This window comes from Geotrypetes seraphini, chromosome 1, assembly GCF_902459505.1.
Source record: "Geotrypetes seraphini chromosome 1, aGeoSer1.1, whole genome shotgun sequence".
Taxonomy (NCBI): domain Eukaryota; kingdom Metazoa; phylum Chordata; class Amphibia; order Gymnophiona; family Dermophiidae; genus Geotrypetes; species Geotrypetes seraphini.
In genome coordinates, this window is record NC_047084.1 from 530,231,467 (window position 1) to 530,259,441 (window position 27,975).

The 27,975-nt window shown below is 42.5% G+C and overlaps 1 protein-coding gene across 1 annotated transcript in view; it reads left to right on the plus strand.

Moving 5' to 3' along the window:
• DTWD2 (DTW domain containing 2) overlaps window positions 1–27,975 on the plus strand; it is a 182,712-nt gene that overhangs the window by 61,517 nt on the left and 93,220 nt on the right. Inside the window, exons 2-3 of the mRNA XM_033929040.1 lie at window positions 3,166–3,256; window positions 13,863–13,957. Of these exons, the coding sequence (XP_033784931.1) occupies window positions 3,166–3,256; window positions 13,863–13,957 (186 nt within the window). The remainder of the gene's footprint in view (window positions 1–3,165; window positions 3,257–13,862; window positions 13,958–27,975) is intronic.

Consider the following 27,975-nt stretch of genomic DNA (forward strand, 5'->3'; position numbering starts at 1 on the left):
TCTGCCATTTATCAAGAGATACTGTGCTTTGGACTTTTGCTAAAGTCTAGAAAATGTATCCAAAAGTTAAATGGCTTCCGTTATTAAATAATACACTTTAACCACAGGACAAATTAGCTTAGTTTTGACCAAAATTTGAGTTATTGTTGTTCTGGCTTCTCAGGGCAGTATAGAATAGGCATCCACCATGTGGCTTCAGGGTGCCTAAATGGAGGTACCCATTATGGAATTGCTCCAGAAGCACTAGGGGAAAGGGTGGGTAGTGATAACGAGAGAGGGAGATGTGCACAAAAAAACAACAACAAAGTATGGACAGGATAGGAGAGAAAAATGCATACAAGGAGGATAGGATAGGAAGGAGGGAGATGCACATAGGCCAAAGGCTAGGCAGAAGAAGACGTAGAAGCCAACTTTTCAAAATGATTGGAGTTGCTAGCTAAATTGAATGGACATTACCCCTCTCTGGGTACACTCAAAAAGGGAGTTTGCTCAATAGTGAAGATGCTCAAACCCATCTCCACAGAGCTGACTCCTAAGGAAAACTGAACAAAGTATGAGAAATGGATGCAGATACAAACTGAGGAAAGATGAGGGAGACATACAGGGTAGAAGGAGGTATACACAGGTTGCTTAGCCAGTTATTTTTGGAACAGGTGGGAAAGCTGTGGATTTTTTTAGCTGAGGTAAGTGGGTCAGTATTAACCTTATCTATTTTTGAGCATGTTTCTTATGTTTCTCTAACAGCAATACTGTTTGTGCTGGATTTTGTATTAGCCTGCTTTGGGATTAATCTGTAAAGATTGTTGTAGACAAATGATGGAAGTTTAAGCTTGCTACAGCAATAATAGCTTTCAAACAGACTCTGAGCTCATTTTCTTAATTTTAATTGCAGTGGACCCCTGGTAATCACATTACAGGAATAGTATCATGAATATTATCTCACAATAGTGTTCCATTACCATTTCGTATGATTTTTGAGCAACTGTTATGTGTGTACCTGAATATGCTGATTTGACTCTCCACCAGCACTCCAACCGTAATCTCAGGCAATACAGTTGGCCCTAAAATGTGAGAAAACTGCTGTATTTAGCTTGCTATCTTTTTTGAAGGATTTTTATTTTTTTAAATACAGATGTAAATGTCCTCTCTTCCATTGTTTTGCCCCAGGTTATATTAAATATTGAACATTATATAGGAGTTAAAGTAGATGCATAAAATGCTCATTTTAGTTTACATGGGTACATATGTATTTTTTCTATTTCTATAAATATTTTTGAGTTTAAAAGTAATCACTGTTTGGAAGCTATTCAGTGCTTTCATATGAGTCATGATGCAGCTTGTTGCTGTGTTGAACAAGATAGATGAATGCTATCTATTGAACCACAACAAAGCATATAAGAGCTGACAGAACCATTTCCTTGAAAATATTGAGCCTCAGCTTGACCTCAGCTGAACATACTGGAAACACAGCTATGCTAAAAAAAATACCCCATTAACTTTCCTTTCTGTTTGAACATGTATTCATTGTTTGTGGACAGAGTCATAGCCACAAGTAGGCCTGGACCGACCTTGTCCACCCAGTTTGGTTTCAGGCCCGGCCACCCAATAACTACAGGCCGCTGGCAGACGTTTGTACATGCTGCTGGTAGCTGACCCGGAAGCCTTCCCTCTGACATGTTTCAGTTTTGCGTCAGAGGGAAGGCTTTTGGATCAGCTGCTGGCAGCGTGAAGGAACTGCTGCCGGTGACCTGAAGAAGTGGGATGTGGGCTGGGGGTGGGTGGATAGGGAGGGGTAGAGAATCTGCTGCATGGACTGGGGGTGGGAAGGGAGGGAGAGAGAGAATCTGCTGCATGGACTGGGGGTGGGAAGAGAGGGAGAAAAAGAATCTGCTGCACAGGCTGGGGGGAAGGGAGGGAAAGAAAGAATCTCCATGAACTGGGGTTGGGAAGGGAGAGAGAGATGTCTGTCTACTTTGGGCTCGGGCCCGCCAAATATTGGCTGTCTAGCAATGCATTGTTTCTGAAACTATTGTAGCATGGTTAGGGTTACCAGATTTTTTTCTTAAAAGGGATGTGTGACCCCCGCCTCATTCCACCCACAGCCCCAGTCCGTTCCGCCTACAGCCCTGTCCTGTTCCGTCCCCCATGCCCAGCCTCACACAAACCTTGTCTCTTCAGGGCCATGTCTGAAGGGTCTTTGCACATACGTGTGACATCATCGTGTTGCATCTGCGCATGCGCAGAGGCCCTCCAGATGTAGCCCTGAGCTCAACACTTTTCAAAACCTGGACAAACTGCCAGGTTTTGAAAACCTGTCCAGACACTTGGACAGTCCTCTAAAAAGAGGACATGTCCAGGTAAATCCGGACATCTGGTAGCCCTAGGCATGGTTAACCTTTATTTTCTCTCTCAACCAAATCCGCAGACTTCATTTGAATTATATCTTGCTCCTGTTGGAGAAAAGCATAATGTATTAGTTTCAATCATTTGATATACAGTATTATGTCCTACTGGAATCTTACAGACTTGAAAAGCAGGTTTATATTTCCTTTTATTCTTGCTGAGAGCTTGGATTTTTCAAGGTGATATGATAGTACAGGGTAGCGTAGTACATGATGTTTTTACCTACTGTCTGTCCTTGTTGTTATGTCTTTATTTCTTGCTTTGTTCTAACTTGATCTTGGCTGTTCCATAAATGCACCTGTTGGAAATTAGGCATCTATCGTAAAAGATAAATTGCAGTAAATTTAAGTCTATAGCAAACTGTTGTTATGTCTGAGATGTTGCCTATTAATTGTTGTCTGGTTCCTTGGGTTAATCGGCTTTATCAACTTTTTACATCTGCCGTAATCTTTGTTGCATCCTCAGCTGTACCGTCATTTTCATTAAATGAAAACAAAATGGCTTCTTCAATGTACTTTGACTTCTGATCTTGCAGAGATCACCTTTGTGAGTTTCAAAGTAACTTGTCTCACAATTCTGTTTGCACATTATTTTTCTGTCCTTTTTTTTGGTTGCCAGCCATATTAAAATAGCAGGTGTCCAAATGTCTGCTGATGTAGTAGTAAAATATTCTTTTGGGATCACATTTGTGCTTAAGGTCAGTAAAGTGCCATTGCATTTGGTTAAGTTGCTGACAGCATTCATTTTTTTTTTCCACTCTAGCCGTCCTCAGAAGGTGTGCTTGTGTCCATTCCTGCCAGCGCATCCACTAAATGTCACCACTTGCTTGTATATAGTTCAACATCCAGCAGAGGTGAGTAAGGCTGTGGGAAGAGACAGACGGAATGGAAAGCTTGGGAAACGTATGAGGAAAAACCCTTACTAGAGTATCCACAATAACCTCATATTTTACAGAGCACCAGGAACACGTTACCCCTGATTTGCTCATACTGTATTTATCTTGAAAGCAGTAAGTTGAAATGAGAAAAGACAATCAAGCATCTTAAAAATCTGAATAGGTAGAAACATGTGAGAACTGCAAAAGAGGGGGGGGGGGGTCAATATTCATCCTATGATGATCAATGGTTTTTAAGCTTAAAGCCACAGGCTGCACTGAGCCCAGATATTCAATATCAGGCTATGACAAGGAACCAGGATCAAACATCCAGGTTACAATGGTCACCTAGAAGCTAACAATGTAGTGGGACTATGCAAACCAGACCCAGAACACATCTCCTTGAAATCTGTGTTTCTAAAGTCACTATACTGAATGCAGTATTTAGAGGGTGATATTCATGAATACATTGGCTTTTTACATTTGGTAAATGATGTCTGACTTTCCTCAGCTTGTTAACCTTAAACTTAGAGTATCTATCTAGTAGTTGACTGTAATAAGCACATCTCTTGAAGAGGAAATATGATATGCAAAATTTTGAAAGAAATCACTGATGGGACACATATATATTTACAAAAAATGTTTTTTTTCTGTGTAGAGAAATGTGACCCATAGATCCTGTAAAAAACCTCTCATATTTTCAGAAACACCAACCTAATGTATGAATAAATGTATACAAAATTTATATATGCTACCTTACTGTGTGTTGTGTTTCTTTTACATTATTATCTTGTGTTTTCTATTTTTTTTTCTTTGTGCTCTTGATGCATTAACAATTAAATGACATTAAGCGCTCCTTTTATCAAGCTGCGCTAGCGGTTTAACGCACGTAATAGCGCGTGTTAAACCGCCGGCCGCGCTAGCCGCTACCGCCTCCTCTTGAGCAGGAAGTAGTTTTTGGCCAGCGCGAGGGTTAGCGCGTGATGAAACGTCATGCGCGTTAACCCCGCTAGCGTGGCTTGATAAAAGGAGCCCTAAATGTATATTTGTATATTTCTAGTGATTATTGTAAATTTTGTGTATCTATTTTGAAAATCAATAAAATATTTGAACTGAAACCCCCCTTCCAATTAAATGACATCCTTACTGCTTAGTCTATGACACTTAAAGCAACTCTAAATGTACATAGCAGCAAATAGTAGTATGGCTATAGAGGAAACCTTATAAATAAAAGTTGACAAACTCTAAAAATAGTCAGCCAATGAAACGCTAAACCTAATAAGTGCCTAAGAACTTAGATGTCAGTCCACTCCCAACAAAGAGCCCATTTCACCAACCTAAATACAAAGCTGCAAAGGCTTTAAACATTTCTAGAAGAATCAATAGCAACTTAATTTTCAGAATACAGCCGCTGTGCCTCAGTCCTTAGACCAGTGTGTCCCGAAGCGGAATAGTAAAGCTGTTCCAGGGTTCGGTGATCCTGAAGAAGAGGGATGTCCCTAATTTTCCTGCATGGGATATGCCTTTTAAAGAGGGGAAGGATAGTTTGAATTTTTGAGTAGATCTGGTGGTATTGGGATTCGAGGAGTTCCAAGATAGTGGAAAAAGGGGAGGAAGGATGCCGTGTCTTAAGGATTACTGGGAGCCAGTGAAGCTTAGACAGAAGCGGGGAGACGTGGTCGAATTTGCTTTTTGCAAAGATTAGTTTAGCCGCGGTGTTCTGAATCCTCTGGAGTCTAAGAAGGCTTTTCTTTGTTAGGCTTAGGTAGATGGAGTTACAGTAATCCAGTCTGAAAAGAATGATGGATTGAACGAGGACAGCAAAGTGTTGTTGATGGAAGCAGGATCTCACTTTCCTTAACATGTGAAGATTGAAAAAGCATTTTTTTTTACTAGGGAGTTAAGGTGGTCGTTAAAGGACAGTGTAAAATCAATGATGATGCCCAGAACTTTGCTTGAGTGTTCAAGCTGCAAAGTGGTTCCAGAGAAAAGTGGGATGAGGGTGGGTAGCTGATCTAATTTTGGGCCGAGCCATAGTAGTTTTGTTTTGGTCTCGTTTAGTTTCATTTGTACGATGAGGGCCCAGGATTGGAGGTTTGATATACATGAAGAGATGTTCTCAGAGAGATTGGTGAGGTTAGAGTCGGTCTTGAGGAGGACAAGGATGTCATCGGCGTAAGTGTAAAGTGTTTCCAAGGGGGATAGTTGGAGGAGTTTCAGGGAGGACATATAAACATTGAAAAGAATCGGAGATAGAGGTGAACCCTGGGGAACTCCACAAATCGGTTTCCAAGGAAGGGATGAGGAGCCATTCATGTTAACGAAGTAGGAGCGGGAACGTAAGAATTTTGAGAACCAATCTGTTGAGTTTATGCCAATTTCAGAAAGTTGAATAATTAGTATATCATGATGGACAATATCGAAAGCCGCAGAAAGGTCGAATTGAAGAAGAACAGCGAACTTGTTGAAAGAGTGAAGTTGTTGGACCTTTGAGATTAATGAGGGATTCGGTGCTAAAGTTGGGTCTGAAGCCGTGTTGGTAGGGTAGGAGAATGGAGAATCTCTCAAGATAGGATGAGAGTTGGGTGGATATGATAGACTCCAGCATCTTGGTCAGGAGAGGAATATTTGCTATTGGTCTAGATCCGCTTTTTTCAGAAGTGGGGATAAGGCAATGTGTCCCATTTCTGCAGAAAATAGACCTGAAAGTTGGGCAGAATTTATAAGTTTGGTGAGAGATGAGATGGCTTGTGTGGGAATTTTCTCGTATAGGTAGGAGGGGAAAGGGTCCAAGGTACAGTTGCAGGATTTCAACTTGAGGCAGAGTTTAGCGACCTGGGAATCGGATACGAGCTTGAAGGTGGTCCAGGATCTGTCGACTGGAATATGGTTGGCGATGGTTAGAGTCGGATTGGAGTCGGTAGATACCAGAGAGTTGTAAGAGGGTGCTGGTGGGAACGAGCATCGTAAGGTAGTGACTTTCTCATTGAAGAATTTTGCTAGATCGTTGGCAGATGGAGAGGAGGGGAGTGTGGTGGATTCATGTTTAGAGGATATGGAGCACCAGATATTAAACAATGTATTACTTTGGTTGTTGGATCTGGAGATTTTGTTACCGTAGTAGTTCTTCCTTGCTTTTTTTAGTTCGGTATTGTAAGACTTAATATTAACCCTCCAGGACTGTCTGTCAGTGGGGGATTTAGATTTTTTCCATTTGCGTTCCAATATTCGACATATCTGTTTCAGTTCTCTGTGATATGGGAGGTACCAAGGGCCTTGCAGGAGTAGGAGACAGTTTTAGTGGATAGTGGTGCGACAGAGTGGTAGGTGGTCTCAGAGAGGGTGATCCAGTTGTGCCAGTTGGATTCAGGGTTTGGAGGGCTAGGAATGGTGGAAATTAGGTTTAGGAATTTGGTCCAGAATAGTTCGCTACCAATTTTTTTTCGGAAGGTAATGGAGTTTGATGTGATTATGGCAACATCCGCACATTTCTGGGTGCCTCAAGCTGTGGCTACTACCTTTAGTGAGCTCTGGCTCAAGAAAGTTTGAGAGACACTGCCTTAGACATTCCTCGGATGAAGCATGGGAGGAAGAGGCATGGTGGGTCAATCTGGAAAGAGGAAATGGAAAATGTATTTACATTGGTGTGATATATAGACCTCCTTCACAGACAGAAGAACTGGACAGAGATTTAATTGAAGAGACATTAAAATATAGCTTTAAAAGGGGAAGTACTACTTATCGGTGATTTTAATATGTCAGATATTGATTGTGGTATCCCTATTGCAGGGTCTTCTAGAAGCAGGGAGATCCTGGATTCTCTACAGGGAGAACTGTTCCAGCAGTTGGTAATGGAACCCACGCAGGATGGGGCCATAATGGATTTAGTGCTTATAAACGGGAAAAGTGTTTCTGATGTCACAGTGAGTGATCATCTGGCATCCAGTGATTGCTGGATAGTGTGGTTTAATATTAAGGTAGGTGTAGAGAGGGTTCATTTGAAAGTGAAGTTTCTAGACTTCAAAAAGATTACACCAAGGAATTGTTATCTGGATGGGATCATCTGGAAGAAGTAGGAAAACAGCAGACAAAACTGAAAGGAGCAATTGTAAGGGCAGCAAACAATTTTGTTAGGAAAGTAAGTAAAAGAGGAAAAGAAGGCCGCTGTGGTTCTTAAAAGTAGTAGCTGAAAAGATGATGAAAAAGAGGATAGCTTTCATAAATTATAAAAGATTGCATAAAGAGGAAAACAGGCAAAAATATCTGGAAAAGTTAAGAGAACCTGGAAAATAATCAGTAAAGCAAAGATGCAAATGGAAGAATAATTAGCCATGGTAAATGAGGGGACAGGCAAAGCAGGAGAAGAAAGAAGAAATTTGCCTCAAAATACACAAATGCAAACAAACAAAACGAGGTAAACGAGATGTCGTAAATCAACACAACAGTTACTTTATTAATACAAATCTTAAAAAGACATAAAAGTCTATGGTTGACCAGTCTTTCTGAGAAAGTCACAAGTCTGTAATTGAGGACCTATCTGTATCAGAAAGGTCTTCTTGGGACATTTTAGAAGACCTTTCTTATAAAGATAGATCCTCAATTACAGACTTGTGACTTTATCAGAAAGACTGGTCAACCATAGACTTTTATGTCTTTTTAATGTTGGGTTGATTTACGACATCTCATTTGCCTCGTTTTGTTTGTTTGCAAATGAGGGGACAGGACATTTAAAAAAAAATATATTAGTGATAAGAGGAAATGCAGAAGTTGAGTTGTGAGATTCAAAGGAGAAGGTAAGGAATATGTAGAAACTGATAAAGATAAGGCTGAATTGCTTAACAAATATTTGTGTTCTGTGTTCACAGCTGTAGCACCAGGAGCAGGACCGCAGAAGACAAATGTAAATAGGGCTGGAGATATGGCAGACCCTGAATGATTTTCAGAGGATAGTGTTAGTTTATTCCAAGTTTCCAAGTTTCTTTACAATTTGATATACCGACCATCAAACAAACATCTGGATGGTTTACAATTCCTAAAATTAGAGTTTAAAAAATGCAATAATAGAAATAAAAAAAATATAAATAAATAAATAGGGAAGCATAAAAACCAGACAAAGTCAAAAATATGGACAGAGCAGGTACGATAGGCACTGAGGGAGGGGAAAATTTAAAATTACATCGAAGTCTCCTTTTTCTTTGTCACTAAACCCCAAGGTAGACCCTAGTATCTGGTAACTATGATTTTGGTTATTCTTTCCAATGTGCATCACTTTGCATGTTCCACTTTAAATTTCATCTATCATTTGGATGCCCTGTCTTCTAATTTCCTAAGGTCTGCATGCAATTTTCCATAACTTTGTTTTCCAAAGAGGAGTGTGACTTGGGTACGATAGTATGTGGTGATCTTAAGGTGGATCAAACAGATTGAAAAAGGTGATGGTGAAAGCTAGAAGGATGCTTGGGTGCATAGTGAGAGGAATAGCCAGTAGGAAACAGGAGGTATTGATGTTCCAGTATGAGACTCTGGTGAGATCTTATTTAGAATATTTTATATAATGCTGGACACTGCACCTTCAAAAATATATGAACAGGATAGTTGATCCAGAGGAAAGCTACTAAAATGGTCGGTGATCTTTGTCATAAGGTGTACCGGAACAGACTTAAAGATCTCAATATTTATACTTTAAAAGTGAATATCATGTACTTTAAAAGCTAAGTAAAGCTATATTGATACTTTATAGTTATTACTTATTGAGATTCTATAATTTTTTTAAGAGTCTATATATGTTTATTAAGAAGCAATTATTTAACAAAAGACCGATGATGATTTCTGTAAATCATGGAGTGATATAATTCATAGTAACATAGTAAATGACGGCAGATAAAGACCTGAATGGTCCATCCAGTCTGCCCATTAGTTATACCCATTGAAAAGTACATGATTAAATTAATTTGTCTCTTCGATATTTCTGGGTCATAGACACAAGTCGCTGCCGAGGTCTTATGCTTTATAAACATAAAGTGAGGTGTTAATATTTTATGCTGGGATATCTTAATTATTTATTATTTATACCCCCGCTATTGACCCCTAATAATTGGATACTATAGAGCAGTGGTCGCTAATTTTTAAGCGAGGGCTGTTTTGGGTCCAAAAAGGGTGAAGGAGATCCGATAAATATGTTCCTACTTTGGGCCATGGCATCAATAACGCTTCTCGACATTCATTCCTACCAGAATACCTGACCTTGATTACACATGCAGAACACTGATAAACTCTATGCAAATAAAGGACCACAAAGTAAAGATCCTAATATACACAGATGAAACCCTAAGATGCCAGGCTCTGCGTGCAGTAAAACACCAGAGAAACAGAAAGAAATGCATTTCTTCCTGAACAGTGCAAAATATAGACAGCAGATGTAAATTCCCAAAACTGACATATTTCAATCACTAAATTTAAAATAAAATCATTATTTTGTTGTCTGGTTATTTTATTTTTCTAATCATTTTTCCCAGTCTCTGGCTGCACTTCCTTCTGTCTGTGCTCTTAACTGTTTCCAGGGCCTTCTTATCCAATTGCTGTGTTTCTCTCCATCATTTTCTGCCTACATCCATCTTTGGCATAAACTTTTAACATTCAACTTTCTTCAAGTTTTCTGTTTTCTTCTCAATTCTATCTAGTATTCCATATCTTCCCTTCGCATCTATCCACGTGCACCATCTCTTCCCCTCTCTGCTCTTCCCCTTCCCCTCCTCTCCCTTCCCCTCCTCTCCCTTCCATCCATGTATACCATCTTCCCTCTTTCTTCTTCCTTATTCCCAGCAGTTTTCCATCTCTTCCCTTCTCCACCTCTCCCATTCTGATGCACCATTTCCTCCCCATCCCTATGCAGCATCTCCTCCCTCTCTCTCTCCTTCTGGCGGTCTGACATCTTTCTCTTCACCTTCCCACATTACTCTCCCCTCCTTCCCTCTTCCCCTTTGAGGTCTGGCATCTCCCTGTCCTTCTTTTCCCTCTCTCCCCTATCTCTCTCTCCTCCTTCCCTTTCCTGGTCTGACATCTCTCTCTTCTCCTTTCCTTCCTTCCCAACCCACCCCATGGTCTGGCATCTTTCTCCTTCCTTTCTCTTCCCTCATGCCCTGCCTTCTCTCTCCTCTGCTTCCCTTCATTCCATCTCCCCCTCCATGCTCTGGCATCTCTCTCCTTCTTTCCCCCTTGGTCAGGCATCTGTTTCCTTCCCTTCTCTCCCTTCAGGCATCTCATTCCTCTCCCTCCATTTCTCCCTCCCCCCCTCCATGCTCCTTTCCTTCCCTCCTTCCTTCTTGGTTTGATATATCTGTCTCTTTCCCTTCCCTCCATTCTCTGGCATCTCCTCTCTTTCCTTTCCCTCTCTTCTTCCTGTCCCCTCTCCTTCCTCCTCCATGGTCTGGAATCTCCTTTCCTTCCTCTCCTCTCCCTTCCCTGGTCTTCCTTGTCCTTCCCTCTCCTCAGTCAGCAATTCTCTCCCCCTCCGTTCCCCTCCCTCCCTGTCTTTGTCACAATCCCCAGTCAGCAGCGCAGCGTTTACAACTCGCAGCTCTTGTCTGCTTTGGGCCTTCCTCTTTGCCAGGACCCAGCTGACAAGGCTCAAAGCTGACAAGAGCAGCTAGCTACTGCTGCCGGAAGAAGTTCCTGACCTCGGAGGAGTCATCAGAGCATCACACCCTCTTATGTGCAGCAACTGGGGCGGACCGCTCCCCATCCCCCCTCCCTCCCACAGCAGAATTTCTTTTAAAAAAAGTTATATATTTTAATGGTGGTAGGTACCTGCTGTGCTAAGGTAGTTTACCAGCTCCGGAGCTGCAGAGTTATGCCACCCAGTTTCTCCTGTACTGTATCTTCTGCACAGCCATAGTGAATGGTGGCAGGCTTAAGCCGACGGGATTCTTGAGGGGGGGAGGTCTCAGCCAAGGCTTACTACTGAGAGAGCTCTTACATCCACCAATATGGGAGAAAGACATCCTCGTCCTCCTTGAGACTGATTCGAACCTCATCAGCCTTTCAGAGAACAGAGCCTCCTGTATAATGAGCCTTCAATCCTGGGCCCGCATTGTTCAAATGAAACTAAATGAGTCCAAAACAAGACTCCTTTGGCTTGGTCCAAAACTAGACCAACTACCCTCCTCCATCTCTCTGCCCTCTGGCTCCACTCTTTAGCTTGAGTTCTCAAGCAATGTTCTGGGCGTCATTATTGATTCTACACTGTCCTTCAACGACCACCTCAATTCCCTGGTTAAAAAAAAAATGCTTTTTCAGCCTTCGCATGCTGAGGAAAGTTAGATCCTGTTTCCATCAAAATCACTTTACTGTCCTTGTCCAATCCATCATTCTTTCCAGATTGGATTATTGCAACTCTACTTAAGCCTAACTAAGAAAAACTTTCATAGACTCCAGCGGATCCAGAATGCTGCGGCCAAGCTGATTTTCGCAAAAAATAAATTTGACCATGTCTCTCCACTTCTGTCCAAGCTTCACTGGCTACCGATAATCGAAAGGGTCCACTTCAAATGCGCTTGTCTAGCTTTCAAAATCCTACATGGAATCCTCCCTCCATGTATCCCTCTTTCTTGGAACTCCTCAAACCCTAATACCACCAGATCCACCCAAAAATTAAAACTATCCTTCCCCTCATTAAGAGGCATTTCCCATAAAGGAAAACTAGGGACCTCCCTTCCCTTCAGAATCACCGAGCTCTGGAACAACCTTTCCTCCCCTCTTCGGAACCTGAGCTCTCTCCAACTTTTCCGCAAACATCTGAAGACCTGGCTATTCTCCAAAATCTGATACTTACTCCATCTCTGGCATTCTAAGCCCTCTAAAAACTCTTCATACTTGGACCTCTAACCCTTCATTGTAGTTCCTTTCTATCCCATCTCCTGCAAACCTCTACCTTTCATTGTAGTTCCTTTCCATCCCATCTCCTGTAAACCGTGCCGAGCTCTACGAATGTGGAGATGATGCGGTATGCAAACCTAAGATTTAGTTTACTTTAGTTTAGTTTAGAAAGAGTTAGAGCTTGAATGGCCAATCAGGAGCGCTTCCTTGTAGAAGTGCTCCTGATTGGCCATCAAGCTCCAGCTTGGTCTCCCTGATTGGTGGATGTGCAGAGCTCTCCTTTGTGAACAGCGATCAGTGACTGGTGCACAGCTGAGCAGCAGCTTAGAGGGAACCCTGAACTGCAGCGCGAGCCACACAGAAGGTCTCTGCAGATTGCCATTGACTTGCAGGCCTTGCAATGAAGACAACTGCTGTAGAGAGCTTCAAGGAGCTTTTGAGTGACACTTGTTAAAATATTGAGACAGTGGAACAGAGGCAGCTGAAGACTTTTGATAATAAATTAATAGAAGAGTATTATTTTAACAGATAAGTGCACAGCAATGAGGACTTTTTGGCATGTGCATCAGAACACTGGGCTCCTTTTACAAAGGTGTGTTAAGGCCTTAATGCGCGGAATAGCGTGCGCTAAATTGCCGCAAACGCTAGACCTTAACGCCAGCATTGAGCTGGCGTTAGTTCTAGAAGCATAGAGTGGGTTTAGCGTGCCCTAAAATCCTGCGTGTGCTAAAAACACTAGCGCACCTTAGTAAAAGGAGCCCACTGGGTGCTGAAGATTAGTGCAGCATTGTAATGCTTAGCTTATTGCATCAAGGCTTTTGCCTTCTCAAACTGTTCAACTGATCATATGCAAATTACCTTTTTAAATACTGCCCTTCCTCAGTGCAACTAAAAATATATGTTTGGCTGTTCAATGCATACACTTCTAGTTGCACTGAAAGGAGGGTAGTTCCAGGAGGAGTGCTTAGATTATAGGAGAAAAATAAGATGTGTTGGTAGATTTGAAAATGCAATGCATATTATTTTCTGTGTGAAAAAGTACCTATGAGAAAAGACAAGTAGGTATAAATGCTGGCAGGCGGAAAGTATCAACATTATCCCCCTCTTCTACGAAACCGCGCTAGCTTTTTTTAGCGCAGAGAGAGCACAGAGAGCCGTGCTGAATAGCCTGTGCTGCTCCTGACGCTCATTGAGTTCCTATGAGCGTCGGGAGCAGTGCGGGCCATTCAGCGTGGCTCCCTGCGCTTGAAACTGCTGGCGCAGTTTAATAGAAGAGGCCTTAAGTTTCAGAGCAAAAATATTTTCATTTTGGGAACTGATGCAAAGTTTGCAGATAAAAACCAAACCTGCAAACTTTGTCCCAGTGTGGACAGTTTGAAAATTGCACTTTCCTCCACTTTGTAATTTAAGATTTTCTTTAGTTTTAACTGTTAATATTTGTGGTGCAGTGTTCACTCAGTGTCCTTATGAAAACTGGATAGATAATAATAGAATCCTGAAATTTTTTGTATAATGAATGTCAGAAGAAAATAACACAAAGAGCATATAGAATAGATCCATGGGACAATGCAGAGAAAGTGATTTTTTGTTCATTAAATTGTAGAAATAAGTTTGTGTATAACTGTGGACACTTTTCAATGAATGGCATTGTGCGTTTTTGGATTTTGTAGTTTTAAAAGATCATAAGATGCAAACCTTTTCTTTCTTAAAGGAAAGTCGTGTGCTGCGGACAGTGCCTCTCTTAGCTGCTTGCCTCCCCCAAGACAAATGTAAAGTCTTCATTGGCCGCCGCTTTAGTGAGGACAGGTAAACAGAATTTTTACATCAGCGTGTAGTTTTCTAGTATATGCTCCTGTAAAACTTTCATCTATATACAGTGAGTAGATTTTCTTCTTGTATTTAATATTTTTACACAACCTTTCCTTGGGTAAATAAAATAAAGCTGCAGTCATACCTGAAATACAAGTGAGCAGATACTGTGGGGATTGAGAGCCCTTAAATCATCTACTATGACCATCATCAGGGTAATGAAAAAGAGTAACAAAGTGCTGGCCAGGCCAGAGGAGTGCTTGGATATGTAGGAAGAAGCATAACCAGTAGGCAAAAGGAGATGGCATTACCGCTTCACAGCAAAAAGGGAGCCCAAGGAGGTCTCAACAACGAGACAATCAAGGCACAACAAAGGAGTTGTGAGTCTTCAAGTCCTCACAGTACTACTATCAATAAAGTGAACTTTGAACTTTACACCCGTGGCTGAATTATTGACATCTCATCCTCACGACTCCTTTGTATTGCCACTTTATAGGTCATTGTTGGGTCCTCTTTTGTAAACAAAGAAGCAACTAGCAGGGAGGAAATACTCCTCAGAATAGCACTTGGTCACTCTTCAATGAAGACTCTTGACAAAGTATTAAAAGACAAGGAGGTAACACTCCAAACGAAGATCAGACTTGTCCATGAACTCATTTTCTCAGTGGTCAGCCTGTCATCTCTATTAATGTCACTGATCATATCATGTCCCAGTAGACATGTTCCTTGGGGCATTCTCACTAAATGTGTTGATAAGAACGTCTCTCTCCACAGGTATGTCAACATAGATCAGACCCTATTTTGTACATTCTCTTCAGATGCTCTGGAGTGTAGTGATATTGATAGAGCATTTTATAACCATTTTTCACCTTGGTACTAGACACAGATACCCGCAAAAGCCTCTGAAATATACTTCAAATCTCTGCCCCAGAGCAGCCTTCTATTTTGCAATATATATAAGTGGCTGGAAATCTTGCATAAAAAGGTGCAATATAGCTGTAATGTTTCACCTTGCCCCCAACTACGTAGTAGCTTCATCACATGCCCCCTAGTCCTAGTATTTTTGGAAAAAGTGGACAAGCGATTCACAGCTACCCTTTCCACTCCACTCATTATTTTATAGACCTCTATCATATCACCCTTGAGCCATCTCTTCTCCAAGCTGAAGAGCCCTAGCCACTTTAACTTTTCCTTATAGGGAAGTTGTCCCATCCCTTTTATCATTTTTCTTGCCCTTCTATGTACCTTTTCTAATTTCGCTATATCTTTTTTGAGAAAACGGCAACCAGAACTGCACATGGTAGTCAAGTTGCGGCCATACCATAGAGTGATACAAGGGCATTATAACAATTTCTTCTTTATTTTCCATTCTTTTCCTGATAATTCCTAACATTCTATTTACTTTCTTAGCCACCTCTGCACATTGAGCAGAGGGTTTCAATTTATCCTTAACAATGACACCTAGATCCTTTTTCAGGGCAGTGACTCCTAACATAGAACCCAGCATCACGTATCTATCGTTCGGGTTCCTGTGTCCCACATGCATCACTTTGTACTTGCTCATATTAAACATCACCTGCCATTTTAATGCCCTGTCTCCCAAGGTCCTCTTGCAATTTTTCACAATCATAGAAACATAGAGTATGACGGCAGAAAAGGGCCGTCCACCCAACACGTCTGCCCACTCAAAATATCCCTCCCCTTAAAAGAACATTCCCTCTAAGCAGTTCCCCTAAGTGAACCCACATGTTTATCCCATCGTTTCTTGAAGTCGGGCACATTGCTGGCCTCAACTACCTGACGTGGAAGGCCATTCCAACGATTGACCACCCTTTCGGTGAAGAAGTACTTCCTGATGTTACCATGAAATCTCCCAGAGTTTGAGCGGATGCCCTCTTGACCTGTAAGAAAAAGGATATCTTCCTCCACCTTGGTACGGCCTGTAAGATATTTGAATGTCTCTATCATGTCTTCCCTCTCTCTGCGTTCTTCGAGAGAATATAACTATAGCCTGCTTAGACGTTCTTCAAATGGGAGATCCTTGAGTCCTGAGACCATCTTAGTGGTCATACGCTGAACTGACTCCATCCTCTTCACATCCATCTGATAATGCGGCCTCCAAAACTGAACACAGTACTCCATATCAGGTCTCACCATGAACCTGTACAACGGCATTATGACTTTAGGCTTTCGGCTGACAAAATTTCTTCGGATGCAACCCAGCATTTGTCTAGCTTTGGCTGAAGCTTTCTCCACTTGAGTGGCAGTCTTCATATCTTAGCTAATGATTACACCCAGGTCTTGTTCCACGACAGTTCTTGTTAAGGTTTCACCATTCAGGGTATATGTTCTGCTGGGGTTACCGCTACCAAGGTGCATAACCTTACACTTTTTGGCATTGAAACTCAGTTGCCAAGCATTAGACCATTGTTCCAGTAAAAGTAGGTCCTGCCTCGTAGTGTCGAGCACGGTTGCACTGTCAACCACGTTGCATAGCTTAGCGTCATCGGCGAATAGTGTAATTTTTCCTCGATGTCCCTGAGGCAGGTCTCGTACAAAGATATTAAATAGTATCGGACCCAAGATCGAGCCCTGCGGCACTCCACTGGTCACTTCTGACATATCTGAGGGGGTACCATTTACAACCACCCTCTGAAGTCTACCACTGAGCCAGTTTCTAACCCATACCGTCAATGTTTCTCCTGGTCCCATCATTTTCATCTTATTCAATAACCTACGGTGTGGGACACTGTCAAAAGCCTTACTGAAGTCCAAATACACGATGTCCAGGGACTCTCCCTTGTCCAGTTGTTTCGTTACCCAGTCAAAGATGCTTATCAGATTGGATTGACAAGACCTTCCCTTTGTGAATCCATGCTGGTGGGGATCTCTCAGCCTCTCGTCATCCAGAATCGTATCCAATTTGTTTTTAATCAACGTTTCCATAAGTTTACACACTATTGATGTAATTTTCAGCCTCTGACCTGCATCCCTTTTTGTGGAGCGAAATGACGTTACAAGTTTTCCAGTCCAAGAGGACTTTTCCCTTACTTAGGGAAAGATTGAAAAGCGCAGTTAACGGTTCTGCCAGGACATCTTTCAGTTCCCGAAGTACTCTGGGGTGTAGATTATCTGGCCCCATGGCTTTGTTCACCTTTAGCCTCGAGAGCTCATGGTATACATTGCTCGCGGTAAATTCAAAATCCCGGAACGGGTCCTCCGAGCACTCCCTTGTTTGCAGCTGTGGTCCGGATCCCGATGACTTACAGGTGAAGACCGAGCAGAAGTATCCATCGAGTAGTTCGGCTTTGTCCGAGTCTGAGTCTACATAGTTACCATCAGGCTTCCTTAGGCGTACAATCCCGTCTGTGTTCTTTTTTCTGTCGCTAACATACCTGAAAAAGGATTTATCCCCTTTTTTAACATGCCTAATTATATTTTCTTCCATCCGGAGTTTGACATTCCTGACTGCTGTCTTAACAGTCCTAGATTTCACCAGATAGGCTTCTTTAGCTTCCGGTCGTTGTGATTATTTGTAGGATCAAATACTCTTTTCTTCTGCTTTACCAGTTCCAAGATCTCTGCGGAGAACCATTGGGGTCTGTTATTTCTCCGTCACAAAACAACAAACCCCAATGGTACTCCGCAGAAATCAGCGCCTCATAGACAAAATCTCCCATGTTCTGGAAGTTAGCTCCCTTAAAGTTAAGTACCTTTGTCGATGTATTTGACCTAGTAACTCCCTTCCTGAGTGAAACCACACCATGTTGTGGTCACTGGAGGCCAAAGCCTCACCTACTGAAATCCTCTTGCAATTTAACAACTTTGAACAACTTTGTGTCATCAGCAAATTTAGTTATCTCCCTAGTTATTCTCATCTCTAGATCATTGATAAATATGTTAAACTGTTTCAGAATACAAAAATTTTAAAATCCAACTTCACAATAAACATATACATTATTATAATAATAACAATAGCCACATTCTTTCCTAATATAGTTATCTAAATCTTTACAAAAACTAATCCCTCCCTTATGGACTCCCCAACCATCTCTCTAAATCTCTCCCCCCCCCCAAAGCCCAGAAAATGACATATCTTTTATAGATTCAAAGCATTACAATCTATTCCAAGACAGATTCTTCCCACATTTTATATTTAGACCATATTTTTTGAAATGTAGTTATCTGGTTCCTTCTCATCACAGTTAATTTAGACATATTATATATAAACTTTAGCTTGGATTGTACTATCTTGATAGGTGGTATATCTATTTTTTTCCAGTATGAAGCTAATACCATATGCGCTGATGTCATAACTATGATGGTTTAATATATCTAATGTAACCATATTTAAAAAAACTACATTCTTTAGTTTTATACCCCTGAAAGTCCATCACCTGAGATATAAAGCTCATTTGTTCCCAATATATTTGTACCTTGGGACAGTTCCACCAAATATGAATAAAGGAACTTTGAGATCCACACTTCCTCCAACACAGATCTGTACCTTTACCAAACATAGCTTTTAAGCGTACTGGAGAATAGTACCATTGATATAACATTTTGTATCCATTTGCTACTATATTATTAGAGATAGATATACATAATAAAGAACCTAAATGCTTATTCAAAATATTTTGTTCATAGGTTTTTCCAAATATCTCCTCCCAAGCTAACTTATATCTTGAAGGTAAAGTTATAGTTTGAATAATAGCATTATACAAACGTGTAATGCTCCCTCTGTATGCTCCATATATAAATGCCTGCTACATTAATTGGAGGCTTTTTTTTCTCCCTCTTCAGTTTTTTTCTGAGACCGGGTTTGAAGTGGGGTGCTTCTCAGTGGCCACAATTAAACAACTTATATTATTTTTGAGTTTATACTTTTTTGTTGTATTCCTTTATGGAGTGTGTTTGATAAAATAATAAATATGCAATATTGGAGGAAAGGAATCCTTAGGAACCTGCAATACTTCCTTCATATAGGGGTCCTTTTACTAAGGTGCGCTAGTGCATCTTAGTGCGTGCTAAATGCTAATGCATCCATAAGATATAATGGACATGTTAGCACGCATTAGCATTTAGCGTACACTAATTTTTAGCGTGCGCGCTAAGACGCATTAGTGCGCCTTAGTAAAAGGACCCCATAATGTAGATGTAGTAAACAGTAATTTGGGAAAATGTATTATCCAGAGAGTAAAATAGCTTACATTATTCTCTAGATTTCCAACTTTCCGTCTCATTCTTTTATTTTAATACTAGTCTTTAAGCCCGTTACATTAACGGCTGCTAGAATAGATGTGTGTGTCTGTCTTTACTTCTCTCTCTCTTCTTGGCCGCTTTCTGTCTGTTTGTCTTTCTTTCTGTCTCTCTCTTTCCTTGGCTGTCCACCACCACCCCTTGCCTGCTCCCCCTGTCCAGCAGTAGCCCTTCTCCCTTTCTTTTATCTCCCCCGTGTCCAGCAGCACCCCTTCCCTGCTCCCCCTGTCCAGCAGCACCCCTTCTCCCTTCGTTTTACATCTCCCCTGTCCAGCAGCACCCCTTCCCTGCTCCCCCTCTCCAGCAGTAGGCCTTCTCCCTTCGTTTTACCTCCCCCCTGTCCAGCAGCACCTCTTCCCTGCTCCCCCTGTCCAGCAGTAGACCTTCTCCCTTCCTGTTGCCTCCCCCCATCCAGCAGCACCTCTTCCCTGCTCACCCTGTCCAGCAGTAGGCCTTCTCCCTTCCTTTTACCTCCTCCCCGTCCAGCAGCACCTCTTCCCTGCTCCCCCTGTCCGCTAGTAGGCTTTCTCCCTTCCTGTTACCTCCCCCCATCCAGAGGCACTCTTCCCTGCTACCCCTGTACAGCAGTAGGCCTTCTTCCTTCCTGTTACCTCCCCCCATCCAGCAGCATCTCTTCCCTGGTCACCCTGTCCAGGAGTAGGCCTTCTCCCTTCTTGTTACCTCCCCCCATATCCAGCAGTACCTCTTCACTGCTCACCCTGTCCAGCAGCACCCCTTCTGGCCCACCGGCACAAACTTAATGACCATCTCTCCCTCTCTTACTCCCTTTGTTCATCTCTCCCTCCCCCTTCTGTCCCCTCCCTAAATCTCTTTCCCTCTCCTCATCTTGCCTCTTCCACATCCATTTCTCCCTTCCCCCCGCTTCCCTCATGTCCATCTCTCCCTCTCTTACTTCCTCTGTCCATATCTCTCCCTTTCCCCAGTCCCATATGTTCCTCCCTTCTTGCTTGCATCCCTGCTGGCATCTACTTCTCCCCCCTCCTCCCTCCTGCATGCTCATCCGCCCGCCGTGTTTAACTTCATAGAAAAGCGCTGCGCCGCGCTGTTGCTGGCCTTGGCGTCTTCTGTCCAATGCGGCCAGCCCTAGTGGAAACAGGAAGTTGTCAGAGAGGGTGGGCCACAGTGGAGAGAATATGGCAAGGCCAGCGGCAGCAAGGCGCAGCGCTTTTCTATGAAGTTAAACACGGCGGGCGGGTGAGCAGGCGAGAGGGAGGAGGGTGAGAAGTAGATTCAGCAGGCTGCTTTGAAGAGAAGCAGCAGCAGCCACGGCAGCAGATTGTCTGGCGGTGAGTGAGGGTTGGAGGGGCGAGTCACAGGCGTGTTCCCTGCCTCCGTGTTTGAAAATGGAATTTGGCATGGAGGGACACATCAGGCTGTCAGGGAAAACGCCATCCTAAGTGTGCATGCATGCTTAGGATTTTATTATAGAGGATTTCTTCTTCTTTGGAATGATCTTCCTTCAAATGATCTCTCTTTTATGAGCATATTTTCCTTTTTTTCTTGCTTTTTATATTGGTTAGTCTCTTATTCTTAAGACAAAAGACATAGGAATTCAAGAATGAAGAAAACAGTGAGAATAGAAAAAGTAAGACATGTAGTTAGTTTATGGTCTATTAGAACTGTTTCCTTTATGAGTTAATAAAAATTCTGCTGAAATGGAGTGATGGACAAGCCTTAGCTTGAAAAGATAATGATAAATAATTGTTAAAACAGAGCTGAGCAGAATGTCCTCTGCTTAACTGTGAAATGACTTCAGGATTGCAGTATCTGCGGCAGCAATATGGAGACCTTGACATGACTGTTTTTAAAACAATGATATTTTATCTACAGTAAATGAAAGACAAATTGACAGATGATTAGTACACCTTCTCTAGTTTGTTCAGTGCTGATGTTTGTGTTACATAAAGATAATTTTTTTATGGATTCTCTTCTACCAATCCATGTTATATTATTTTTGAAACAAAATATGTGAGCCTAAATATTGAAATTGATTATTTTTAAGCCCATAGTAAATGCATAGAATAGACAACTATACAAAATCAGAATGAAGCATTTAGTATGGGCCCATTTCATCAATTCAGAGGCCAGAATGGAGACTCTGATAAATAGTTATTTGGTGAATTGTGAGAATGTGATTTCAACTATGAGAATGTTAACCCCCAGTAGTGGCAATTAGGCTGTTTGTGTACAGTGAGGTGTTTGAGATTAGATTGGTCAGACACTTGGAGTGCATTATAGGCCTCATGAAAATAGGCATGAACCATGAAAATTTGCATTGGTTCCCTAATGAAAAAGAACAAAAGAGTTGCCGCTGCTGGGTCAGACCAGTGGTCCATCATGCCCAGCAGTCCGCTCACAGATAAATGAAGCATGCTCAAGCTTTAATATATACGTGAATTAAGGACAAAAACAAAAACATTTTCAAACCCAAACTTGTCTGTGTTGCATTTATTCGGCAGGGGAGCCAGGCCAGCGTGAGCAGTAGTCCAGAGAATTTGTTTGCACTGGTGAAGATTTAAATAGGTACAAGGAGGGTGGGGGAGGGAGGGAATGAACATGGCATGGGGGGTGGAGAGGTGTTGGGCCCCCACCGAGATGGCGCCCAGGGCAATCCGCCCCTCCCAGCTTCTATGTCACTAGTCATGATAACCCTGAATAAAACTCTAGTGACCTCATTTAGAATATTGTGTATAATTCTGGAAACCGTACCTTCAAAAAGGTATTATCAGGATAAAGTTGGTCTAGAGTAGTCTTCAATGGCGGTCCTCTGAGATAAAGTTGATCTAGAGCAGTGGTCTTCAATGGTGGTCCTCTGAGACTTTTGGGGTGGCCTGCAGAGCCTGTGCTGAATATCATTCTCCCTCCCCCACCATCATGATCTGCCACTTTTTGTTTCCAGCTCTGCAGTCCTTCACTATGTAAACATGTTGCCTTCGGCGGCTTCTTTCCCTTTCTTCCCTCAGAAGTCTGGCATCTTCTACCTCTTTCCTCCCCATCTTTCTTTCCACAGAGGTCTGGCATCTTCTTACCCTTTCCCTCCCTTCCCCCCCCCCCCCCCCCCCCGGGATCCAGCACTTTTTGTTTCCAGCGCTGCAGTCCTGCACACTTCAGGCTGTGTGCAATATGAATAAAGTAAACACACTGCCTTCTTAAACTCCGGAAGCTTTCCCTCTGCTACTGTTTCCTAATGCGGGGACAGGAAGTTGTAGCAGAGGGAAAGCTTCCGGGGCTTACGAAGGCAGTGTGTTTCCTTCATTCACATTGCACACAGCCTGAAGTGTGCAGGCCTGCAGTGCTGAAAACATGCCAGACCTCTGTGGGAAGAAAGATGGGGAGGAAAGAGGTAGAAGATGCCAGACCTCTGTGGGAAGAAAGATGGGGAGGAAAGGGAAAGAAGATTGCCAGACATAGGATCTCTAAGAGACAGAAAGAGATAGTAGATGGCATGGGAAGGCAGAACAGATAGGCAATATGGTCTTTATCTGTCTTCATTTTTCTATGACTTATTTTCTTCAGTTGTGTCTTTGGATCAAAATCTGTCATAGTGTCTAATGCAGAATGCAGCCCAAGTTAAGAAGCTGGAAACAACTGTGAAAAGTCATGAAACAAGCTTAATTAATATTAATTCTTGGGTGCAGATGTTGGAACAATGGTTCAGTAGAATATATACTTTGAATTCCACCATAGCAAGATATAATAATACTTTGGTTTTGAAATGTGAAAATCTGGAGAATTCTGTAAGGTTCTAGATCTTGCGCCATATTAATTTTTCTAAAAAAAACTCTCAGGTGTCACTACAAGATATGTTTAAGAGGTATATGATGGAGCATCTGCAAGTTCCTTCACAGATATTACCACCTATTGCCAGAATATCTTCCCTCATATAAAAAAAAGACTGTCACTTAAGACCAAGATGTTTTGTCACTAATTTCTTAGGACAGTTTGGATTTAGGTGTTTTTTTTGGGAATTACATAGAAACATAATGGCAGATAAAAGCCAAATGGCCCATCCAGTGTGCCCATCTGCAGTAAGAATTATATCTTCCACTCTCTAAGCAAGTATTCTTCAACCTTTTGACATCTTTGGACCGGTGGAAATAAAATAATTATTTTGTGGACCGGCACCGGTCCGCGGACCGGCAGTTGAAGAACACTGGGCTAAGTCGTGCCCATCTCCACTCAATCTCCGCCCCAGACCCCATAATAGTACAAATTGTAACACCATTTTTCATATATACAGTACACGCACACAATATAATTGTATTAACAACACATAATGGTTAACCACAAAATTAAAATACACAAAGCACACTGTATGCTTTTCAACATTCATTCCTACCAGAAAACAGATAACCCCATGCAAATGCAGGACCAAAAACTAAAAGTACTAATATTTACATACAAACCCTAAGATGCAAGACTTTGCAAGCAGTACAACCCCAGAGGAAAAGAAACAAATGCATTTCATCCTGAACAGACAGCAGATGTAAATCAATCACTAAATTAAAAAAAAAAAGCATTACCCCTACTGTTGTTGTCTCTCTCCCTCCATGCTGTGCCTTGCCTTCTGGTCTGCCCCCCCCCCCCCCCGGTGTTATCTTTGGGCCGGTCCATAGTGCGATCAACACGGCGTCTTCGGGCCGGCTCCTTGAGTGCTGCATTGCACAAAGCTGTGGGCAGCGGCTCCTTGCGCATGTCCCACGCCTCATCTGGAAGCCTTCCCTCTGACTTTGCGACATCAGAGAGAAGGCTTCCAGTTCAGGCGCAGGACGCACTTAGGAGCCTTTTCCCATGGCTTTTTGCTCTGCAGCACTCAGAGAGCTGGCCCGCAGATGCTGCGTTAATCGCACCATGGACCGGCAGCTGAAGAACACTGTCTTCTGCCCGATGGATGTGCCGGCCCTGCGGACTGGCAGAAAATTTCTGCGGACTGGCACCGGTCCACAGACCGGCGGTTGAAGAACACTGCTGTAAGAGATCCCATGTGCCTATCACAGGCTTTCTTGAATTCAGACACAGACTCCACCACCTCTTCTGGGAGACTGTTCCACGCATCTATCACCCTTTCTGTAAAAAAATATTTCCTTAGATTACTCCTGAGCCTATTACCTCTTATCTTCATCCTATGTCCTCTTTCCAGAGCTTCCTTTCAAATGAAAGAGACGTAACTGGTTAGTGCATCCATAATGTGCTTGCATTTCTTGCTTTTTGAATTTTTTATATTAAATCTAATAGTTTAACATGATCCTAATGTATAATTCCTACATAAATTTAGTCATAATAAATTCAGTTTTCCATAGATTTAGGTCTGCCTCTTTCTGAAAATGAGCTGAGTTGCCATCATTTTGTAGAGCTAAACAGGAGCTAAAAGTATTGACACTTGGGGGGCTGGGGAGGGAAGTCAGAAAGCTTCTATTTTCTGTTTTAAAAAGTGGGTCACAGTATGTGAAACCATTTCATCATTGAGCAATCAAGAAAGATATGTAGAGAGAGAAGCAGCATAATTAAGGAAGGTAAATTGTGAAAAAAGAAATTTGTTCTTGGATTAGGCTTGAAGAGAGATGAACTGTAAAGCTGCAGAAGTGCCTGGTAGAAAGACAAGAGAGGCTTGGAGGAGATTCAAGGACAGTGATACTAAGGAGGATCAAGGAGATAAATATGAGGTCTGATATTTAAAAGCATTTATCCAAATACAGTGGTACCTTGGTTTGTGAGCATAATTCGTTTCAGAAGCATGCTCGTAAACCAAACATAGAAACATAGAAATAGACGGCAGATAAGGGCCACGGCCCATCAAGTCTCCCAACCCCAATGACCTCCCTATCTATCTTTGCGGATAGATCCCACATGTCTATCCCATTTGGCCTTAAAATCTGGCACGCTGCTGGCCTCAATAACCTGAAGTGGAAGACTATTCCAGCAATCAACCACCTTTTCAGTGAAGAAGAACTTCCTATATTGTATAATACTCGTATATCAAAGCAACTTTTCCCATAAGAGTTAGTGTAAACTTGAACAATTCGTTCCACATCCCCAAAAACTTAATTACCATTAGGGATGCCTCCACCACTGCTTGTGCCACAGACCTATCCATGTGGCTCCTCCAGTTCTCCTCCTCTGCTACTGTTCGCTGCCTCTCACTGCGGGTAGTGCTGACTGTAAGCAAACCGCCGCAACAGAGCCCGACTGGACACTGTTGGCTCTGCTGCTCCCGGACGCTTTCCCTCCCCCCCCCCGGATGCCACTACCCCCTCTGCTGGGACTCTCAGGTGCTGGCTCACTCCTGTCGGATGCATCCAACTCCCATGCTCCACCCGAGGTCACCGGTGCTGCTATCGCCTCTTCCCCCCCCTCTCCGACTGGCCCTGTCCTTACCCCTGCACCGCCGGTGATAGAAAGTGCCTGCCGCCGGTCTGTTGCTGAGCCTTGAGCATCTGCGCATGCTCAGGCCTTCTGGATCTCACCCTCTCCGAGATTCTCATGAGATCTCGAGTCTCATGAGAATCTCGGTGAGGATGAGATCCAGAAGGCCTTGAGCATGCACAGATGCTCAAGGCTCAGCAGCAGACTGGCGGCAGGCCCTTTCTAACTCCAGTGGCATACGGGTAAGGACAGGGCTGGTCAGTAGATGGGGAGTAGACGATCGTGAAGAGAGGGAGCAGCGCCGGTGGTCTCGGGGGGAGCAATACTGTTGGTTTCCGTGGTTGGGTCGGGTCGGGTGGGGGCTCGCAAATCGAGTCAATGTTCGAGTGTTTTGCTCGTCTTGCAAAACACTTGCAAACCAAGTTACTCGTAAACCGAGGTTTGACTGTAGTAATATTTGCTATCTGGATAAGTGCTGCTGGCGCAGACTATCCAGTGATTTTAAATGACGTTATCTGGATAGTCCTTCCACAAACAAGGGAAGCAAACCCTATACTAAGATAAAAATACAAAAAGTTTGCTAGTTTCCAATTGGTGTGGAAGGCAGTTATTGAATACCAGCCATTAAAAAATAGAAACCTCACACATTTACCATCAGTCTTCAACTTGCAGCACTAAAACTGCTCTAAATCCACAGAGACCTGTTCTTATCATTGGCTTCGTCCTTAAATTGGGAAAAATAGCACAGTAAAAAACTCCACTACAGGATAAAAGGCTGTACTACAAAAAACAATGTAGCAAAATACTAAACTTTACCCCTACCACACCCTAAAGGAATACAGCCAGAAATACAGTTTCAAAAATATTATATTAATTCACAACTTCTGTTGCCACAATTTAAAAAAATAAGAGAAAACAACTTAGCTTGCAAGCTCCATTTTGTAAGACTCCAATCCTTGTGGTTATAATCCCAAATGGCACCAATTATACAGAGCTGAGCTTTATATTATGTCCCTCACTTGTAAATGGCAGGCAGAGTGACTTCTAATCTCTTAACAAGGTCCAGAACGACGGCCACAGCGCTAAACTTCCAAAAAGGGAATTACGAAGGGATGAGACTCATGGTGGGGAAGAAGATTGAAAAGAGGAGAAGCGTAAATGAAACATTATGGGGCTCATAATTGAAAGAGAAAAACGTCCAAAAACTGGCCTAAGTTGGCACTTGGACGATCATTGGTCAAAAATGTCCAAGTGCCAATAATAAAACCGGGTTTTGGCCGTATTTATAAGTGACCTAGGCCTTCATAGTGCCGCTGAATGACCATAGCTAAACGAGGCGTGTCAGGAGGAGTGCCGAGGGCAAGATTTGGGCGGGACATGGACAGGCTTAGATTTAGTCGTACTGCATGTATAACTTAAAGTTATACTACATAGGATCGATGGAACTTGGACGTTGTGACTTAGACCATTTAAAACATGGTCTAGGTCACAAAAACTCACCTAAAGTTACCAGATAAGCACTGCAAACACATAACCCAGTGATCACCGACCCCCCCCCCCCAATAAAAATATTAATCAGAACCTGAAAATTGTGCTTCCAGAACATCATCACCTGGCAGCCTGGCATAGGAAAGCCTAGTCATGCTGCACAGAGGTGTCTTAAGCCGTCTTGGGGGTGGGTTAGGGACCCATGGAGAGGAGGACCCATGCCCATAAGCCCCTATAATCACTGCATTGATAATGAAACATGTGCACTCCCCTATACACCCCCAAAACCCTTTTCTATTGGCATATAAGTGGCTCCTGCAGCCATAAGGGCTATTAGGGTGGTAGATAAGTGGGTCTAGGGGATTCTGGAGGTGGTTTGGGCGGCTCACCATGACCTATAAGGGAGCTGTAGTGAGGAAGAAGACATGGCATCCTTTGTGTGAAGTTCACAGCAGTGCCCTGTAAGGTACCCCAGTATTTAGGTGCCATGTCTGGGTGTTCAGTCTATCACTTTGCAAACCCCTCCCACGTCCAACAGGGCTTGTCTAGGTATACTTAGACGATTTTCGAAACGAAAAAAAATTTGGACATATTTTTCAAAAATGTGTCCTAAGCTGTTTTTTTACTTTGGACGACTTGCAACTTAGATGAAAATGGACTTAGATGTTCCTTTCGATTATGCCCCTCCACGAGTTTAAGCTAAAGTCAAGTATATATAGAGAGAGGATGGATCAGAAAATTAAATTACATAAGAAAAATTATTTTAATGGCAATAATCGAAAGAATTATAATGAAAGGTCAGTGAAGTCCTTCTAATTAAATCTCATATGGTATCATCAACCACAGGAGACAAAGGAGGAGCAGGACTCACAGATTTCTGTGCC